General features: G+C 37.5%; 1 protein-coding gene across 3 annotated transcripts in view; it reads right to left on the minus strand.

Moving 5' to 3' along the window:
• Positions 1 to 1482: 1482 nt before the first annotated feature.
• The window catches only part of LOC138021422 (uncharacterized), a 9403-nt gene continuing 3385 nt past the window's right edge, over positions 1483 to 7500 (minus strand). For 2 of the 3 annotated variants that reach the window (XM_068868292.1, XM_068868294.1), the window contains exons 2-5: positions 4534 to 4754; positions 4340 to 4409; positions 3914 to 4063; positions 1483 to 3641 (exon numbers count right to left, since the gene is read on the minus strand). In XM_068868292.1, the coding sequence (XP_068724393.1) occupies positions 3097 to 3641; positions 3914 to 4063; positions 4340 to 4409; positions 4534 to 4754 (986 nt within the window). In that variant the 3' untranslated portion in view covers positions 1483 to 3096. The remainder of the gene's footprint in view (positions 3642 to 3913; positions 4064 to 4339; positions 4410 to 4533; positions 4755 to 7500) is intronic. The other variant, XM_068868293.1, reaches the window with a different exon arrangement.

Genomic DNA, 7500 nt, shown 5'->3' on the forward strand with positions numbered 1-7500 from the left:
TAGGCGCTCGTTTCCAGTTCGTTTACAGCGGGTTTTCATCTTTTTTCGCTTAAATTTGGCAAGAATGTTGCCCCATAATGTGGCAAAAAAACTCTGTTGGGTAATTTCTATTTTTTGCCTTCTTCGAAAGTAATGAGAATGAAAGCAAAGCTAATGCGTGTTTTATAAAAACTAAAAGTTTAACAGCGTATAAAAAACAAATCAGACAATTAATCAAAATTCCCCGAAACGATGATCAAGCCTGTGAAGAAAACATAGCGATTTCGCTCGCTTCCTCCGGTTAAATTCAGACCGGAAACGAACTCAATTTGTGAAACTACATACTTTTGGAAAATGATCGCTATTTTAGGAAAGGTTATTATTTCTTGCCTTAAATCAACAAATAATCGGAATCTGCAATTCCTAAGCTTTCAGAAAATGTATACTTTATTCGGGTTTTTATGAAACGTGTGACCATGAAGCAGCGACAACGCGAGGTTGTCATTTGGGGTAAACCGATGCCTTAACTAAGGAAGCCTAATTTTTCAAGACCACTTTCCTAAAATTTGCGAATTCACACTGATATTGAGCAGGGGAAAAATTTAGTTTTAACATGAAAGCAAAATAAAATTACGGCAGATGTTTACTTACCGAATTGCCATAAATCAGAGTAAGAAAATACGTTTAATCTAGGCGGCATAAAAAATGAAACTGAGCTCACAAAAGTAAGAGAAAATGGAAGATATTTTAAAATTACTGGCTGCAAACAGGATTAATTGTTGAACTTTTGATTTTGAGCAAAGTTGAAGCCTAATTTTCGAGACGGACTTTCCTGTACGTATTTTTCGTTTTCACACTGACATTGAACACGGAGAACTTGAAATATTTTCTCAGAAAAAGTAAAATAAATTTTACGGTACTCATATCTTTACTTACCGAATTGCGTTTCAAAAAGACTCCCACAGGAACCATCGTTTGTCGAAACTTCCCATAGCAGGTTAAGAGTCGCTAAAAACACCAAAGTAAACCTGAAAAACTTGTTTTCATCGCTGTGATATTTTTCTGCTGGTCGAGCTAGTTTTCGTAGCCACTGCCAACGCAATCCCCAACGTACACTTCGGCCTAGAAATGCTCTCTTAATGGCGATATCCTACCACATGACTAACATTTTCTTATCATAGGAATCATTAGTTAATTTGATGTATGATGTCCGATATGGAACTTCACCAAAAAGTATGCAGGCTTTATTTGAGTATGTCTCCAGTGTCCATTACCATAACACTAGATCGTGTGGGTCTATAATGATCGCTACATAAAGCGTTCGAGACTGTCCATCCAAGCAAATTACTTTTTTTTAGAATCGAGCAAAATATGGAACAAAATTCCCTTATCCTTAGGAAATCTCTCAAAAAATGTATTTATGCCTCTCAATATAAATGAGGTTGAGTGAGTCGCCAAACTGTTGAGCTCGGTTTGCAGGGCGGAGAAAAATAGACAGGCCACTTGGAGAAATCTGGCTATGTGCCTTAGCACATAGCCGGTTTAATAACAATGAAAATATTACATCACAAACTTAAAGAATTGATCGCATGCCCAGCAAAGGTGGGGATCTGAAAGCGCACCACAGAAGTTAACTCAGAAAAAGAAAGAAAGAAATAGTGGAACCTGGCAATGGGGAGGAGGAGGGTGAAAAACTTTGACAACCAGATCAGTCGAGCTTGAAAAGCGAATGAATATTTACCGCGCTTTCTCGGAATGCAACAAATTCCCTATAGGGGATACTTAATAATTGCTCCTCCCCAGGAATGACCGCGTCACACTTTGCTGAGTGCATAATTATGCATGCATTATAAATTTTAATTATTGAGATGCATAAGACTTTTATTGGCAAGCCAATAACACCTTTAAAAGGAAAATTAAACAGAAACTTATAATGATATTCTAAATGATTAGGAATCCTGCATTGCCGTACCTAAAATTATCCGAAAAATGAAATCCTTTTCCACTTCCACACAGTTACTTTCCGAACACAGTTTTCGAGCGCTCGTGCTAACGAAATGCAGCGCGCGTGCAAGGATTACAAAAAAAAAAACATGGCTTCAATACGATAATCATTTTATTTGCTCGATGCTTCCGCTCTCTGCATTATTTTTCCTCATAATTGAACAAAGTATTTTCATGGTTTTCTGTATTTTAGAAAAGGTAACGATGCAAAGAACGCAGATTTTTCTTTCTTATCGAAAGAACCCAGCTAAATGTAGCGCATGCGTAGTAAGTTCAAAAACTGCTACTGAATGCGGAATAGCTTTCTCGGAAATACGCCTATTTCTCGAGAACCAGTCGTTAGAATTTAACGAAATTTGGCACGGAAATAATTTAAGAAATAAATAACTGGAATATTGACAGAGGAAATCCAGTGAACCTTCAACAAGGGATAAGATCTCTCTGTCAAATTATTATTAAAATAGTGTTAACTTGTGAGCATCGTTACAAGCTTGTTGCATGCAAATTATTTAAAAAATGTAACGACCAGATTTTTTGCAAATAAACAAAACCGATTTTAAAAGCCTGTTTGTATGTATTCGTGTTGCCATGGCAACGGCATATACGTCAGCTTAACTAACAGAAAACCGAAGTTCGTATTGTTAACTTGCTTGCTACCATTTTTGGTTACCAAGGGTTTTAGAGAAAAAAAGGGAAATGAAACATTGGTATCCAAAACTATGTTCAGCCACCTTAACTATATAACTCGTAATAGCTATTTTATCATAGATAGTATTAGATTATAGCTTAGGCTTATTATAGTTCAACTACTTTGTATAGCAAGAATACACTTTTTTAAAAGTTAAACAACGTTTTTACGTTATAAAATAAATAACTAAACAAATAAATAAACCGACGACTTGTAATTTACTTATCCAAAGCACACCGGCGTAGATTAGCCTTAGCTTCCTGACGGTCTGCTTTGAGTGCAAATAAAATATGTATGTGTAAACAAAGCAACAAAAACAACAAGAAAAAAATGAACTGCAAACATCATCTGTCCAAACAATGTATGAAGGCTCAAGTTGTACATGGCATGCCGACAAGATGCTCCGACCATTAAGGACAAGCGTTTTAACGGACAAATATTTTCCAAAAGTCATCACCAGGGGTCAAGGCAAGGTAACCAGAATTGCCAGGATGTAAATCATCGCACAACTGATATGAACCATCAATTAGCCAGTGATAAGTACCAAAAGCAAAGGCAGGGTAGATGTTTAACCTGTCTTCAATTCGATTGTGCCCCCATTTGCCAACTTCATACCGCGGACCTTCTCTTCCCCATTTGTTACAAAGTTGCGCCAACTTGGAGTTGTCGTCTTCCATTTTGACAAACGACTGACAAGCGCTTGGTTGGACATCCGTCTGACCAACGAAATACTTGACTACAGCTTCGCCAGAGCTATTAGCGGCAGTTGACACGTGGAACGTCCGTCCCTTTTGTTTCCTGCATTGGAATCGCAGTTGAGTGAATGGCAAAATCGCCCGTAACTGAGCCATGGCTGTTTTACTGAGGACCATCTGACCGCTTGCGATGCCACGATAGGAGTTATTTGATGGCACTTTAAATGGAGGACTTGTTGTCTGTGACACAATATTGGAGATAAGTAACCAGCCTCCTGGAAGTAATCAACAGCAAACAGTTTAAGGTCAGCGACAAAATAAAAACAGACAGTTCAACTAGGGCATTTTTTATAGTGATGAATGGTAACAAAGTAATAAATAGAAATAATTAATAGTAGTAAATCGTTACGTGTTAGCATTGTCAGTTTTAGGAAATTCCATCAGATTGGTGTAAATAATTATGCAATATGACAAATTGTGTCATGAGTTCATGATCTCTCATTTTTGTGACTTCCCAAGGGCCGTTAAATGAGCATCTTAATCTCACCTCCATAGGTGGTCATGTCGCAGAAGACTTTTAAGGGGTTTCCACTCTTTTCTGGGTCAATCCAGTAATACCCGTCTCCTTCAGAATCGCCAGCGTCTAGTATGTCCGTACACGAAAAGGCGGGATGATTGGAATTAGCTCCTCGTTTCGCTGAAATAAAGTTAGTCCAGTAAGAGTTAGCTTAACTTCACAAACTCGTAAGAAAAATGATGCAATAACGACAAGTGACTAATTAATGATCCAGTGACTACTAGCTTATATATAACGAGTGAGCTAATTGATGGTTTTCACTTGACGTCACAGCGGCGATGTTGGTGCACAGAACAATAGAGAAAATGTCTCTTGGGAATTTGACTCTATTATTATGCAAAACGTGAGCCATAATTGAGCCGTCTCGTCGCGTGATTAAAAACCATCTATACATACGGATTGGGTCGCAGTTGCACTTAATTTTTTGGTGCCAGCTTTTAGGCGTAGAAGCTTCAACACAGGAAATCTAAAACGATAAAAATTTCATGAGAAAGGGAGCGTCGAAATGCTTTAAAGGATTTGATAAATACTAATAATTTGCAATCTTCAACCGTACGTTGCATTAAAATGAAACAATAACTTCTTCCAACCTTTACTGGGCCATAGTAGCGTGATCCTTTCTTCTCCTTAAAGTCAATTGGCTTCGTTTCTCTTGTTTCATTATTAAGCTGGCAAATTAGTCCACTGCTACCAGATTCCTGAGGATGAACGTTAAATGACTTGCATTTGCTAAATCCCAGGCATTTCAGGTGACATTGAAATTCGTCTGAAACGACAGCTGTATGCAGAACATGGCCAAACAAGAAATGGCCTGGTGGCAAAAAAACAATTACAATAAGTCATGAAAACTGCAAGGGAAAACTGAAGCAGTGAGAAGATGAAGGTCTAAACAACTTGAAGATGGGGAAGTTGCCACAGAAAAACGTGTCAAATTTTTCATTTTTTCTCCATAAGCCAAGGCGGAAGTTACACACAGAAAAAAACGGTTAGTTAATCACCTTTCCAAGAAAAGAGGAGAGTGATAAATCATCTATTGTATTGATTAGGCCGTTCTCGTTGTTTCCTTTTTCTCCGTTTGCGGTAGGAAGAGTTTCCAAATTTTGGGTAAGAATTTTGTACAGAGAATATTAAAACTATTAAATACATTTCAATCTCATAGTTCAGGATCTTAAAACCCTTTTCAGAAGAACCTTGACCGTGAATAACCAAACACAAAAGAGACAAAAAGCTTTCCTTCAAATAGTTCTTCAATGTCACATTTCCAGACTGTGCAGAGTACAAAATAAATGACAGATAACTGAGATGCGATTTCAGTAAACAATGTGATGCATTCAGGGCGTTCGATTCTTTTGGAACCCCTACAGAATTTGCCAATTGGTTTCAATCTTGTATATAACGCCACACTTAGCCAAAAAGCATTAGAAACAAAGCTCATATTGTGATATCCGACGGCGAAAGATGTAATTGTTGTCGAAGACTGATTCCAGATATTTGTTTTTCACCGCCTGTCTTGTTTATCCAACTGACTTTCCATTATTGAGCTCCATAAGGAATCTTTTTTTTCAAAGGTCCACGAAAACGCCATTCTCGTTACAATGACTTTCGACGCCATTGCAGGTTAAGTTAAATATTCTATTGTGTCCACCGGATAAAATATATGCATTTCTAGTCACCCCTCATACGTAATAAACTTAGACGCAGAACACTCTACAAACAAAGACACTACTTAGCAGGGGAGGGACAGAAAAGACTTTTCATGACACGGAAAAAATAAAATAAATAGATTCCGACTGCGTTTGGCAACTCAGTAATAAGACCCTAGATCTACACGACGTTGATGATATCAAAACTTGGAGACTACAATGTGTCCCAGGTGCAACATAGCGAGGGCTCCCCTGCTCCCGCCGCCGTGCTGTTCTAACACTTTTGTTTTGTTTCCTTTTTGACTTTTTTGTTTAATATATGACTAGCTTTTAGATATCACTCCTCATTAACGAGGGATCTATTAAGATTGGCTAAGCTGTAGTGGTCTCCCTGCCTAATAATTCTATAAGTATTTTTATTCTACTTATATTAGGCGAAGCTAAATAGATAAAAAAATAAAATGAGAGTACTGTATGATGGATGGTGCAATTTTTGTGTGGTAATCGTGCATTACCTCTGTTTAATTACTATAAGTTATCTCGAAATAATTTCCATGTATATCATTATCTCCCAAGTGTTCAGCCATGTGATTACCGCTGCTTATTCTGCTTATTCAATTCGTTTCAGGATTTTCTTATTTGTGTTTACCACCCGGAGACCGCTTGGCCAACCATGTAATGCATTTATTGATTGCGTGATACCCCAACCTAGGCAACTCACGTTTAATATATATAAAGTCAAGTATAGAAACCTTTCACTATGCGTAAAGGAAAAAATCCCTTGACAAGGTAACAACATTAATTATTGAGAACTGAAAAGTGGTGAACTTTGAATACCCGCAGAAATTATGCTCAAAGAAATAATAAAAATGTTATTGTAATAAAATAAGGGGCAACCTTGTTAGCAAACCTAGTTTAAGAGACTTGCAGGCCTCTATTATTTCCTTCACGCGTGTCTTGTGAAAAAAAGATTTCAACTCTCAAGTTCCAAATCCTTAATTTTCTGCTGATCTTTCACCGGAAAGTTTCTTTAAGTATTTTGACAAGACGTTTTTCTATAGTAAAATTTCCGTATCTTAATCGCTTAGATCATCGTGTCCTTATTACTGACCAACGGGAGCAATCCTTATAGAGCAAGAAAATGAGTAAGTTTTCAGCAGTAATGATGGCATAGCCAGCGAAATGCAAAATGTTTCTGAACTGACTAGAGCAGAAACGCAAGAGAGGAAAATGCTCAGAACAAGATATCATTCGCAAATGGGTTGTCCCTCACCATCCGCACTAAAACGACCAAGCTAGAAAGCTGACAAACACGGACACTTTCGGAAACCGTTTCAAATGTGGGAATTTCAAAAAGGCTCCAGTGTTAGAGTAGGTAAGGTAAAACGAAAACTCTTATAACCTATTTAGTCAGAGCGTAGGAAATTAGGTGTGGATAGGTGAAACAGAAACTTCTGAAATTTCACAATCAGTTTCTTTCATAGCTTCTAAGTGTTTGAATGTGGGTTGGTGAAACTGATAGGAAACGGTCAGTGTGATTGAAACATATTTTGCAGTGCTCTGTTTTAACCAAATGAAAAAGCCAAACTTTGAAGACGGATCAGCGTGGATAAGGCCAGTGCAGACGGGTCCAAATACTAGCCGGTTGAAGAGCAAGCATGGACAGATGGAAACGAAGGCTTTTAAAACCGCTGGCACTAAATTAAGTAAAAAAAAAAGCCTGTGGAAACGCATGATTAAGCGCGTAAAGATAGTAATAATGATCAGGCAATGACTGTTTAATTAATGACTGAAATCGAAATCGAGCTGGCTTTCAAAGAAACGAGATGAAAATGGAAAATTATATAATGAAAACACAGAGTAACATAAATTTTGCATTGATAGCGAATTAGAGTGAGATAAATGCTACCAAAA

The sequence above is a fragment of the Montipora capricornis genome, chromosome 10 (genome assembly GCF_036669925.1).
Source record: "Montipora capricornis isolate CH-2021 chromosome 10, ASM3666992v2, whole genome shotgun sequence".
NCBI classification, from domain to species: domain Eukaryota; kingdom Metazoa; phylum Cnidaria; class Anthozoa; order Scleractinia; family Acroporidae; genus Montipora; species Montipora capricornis.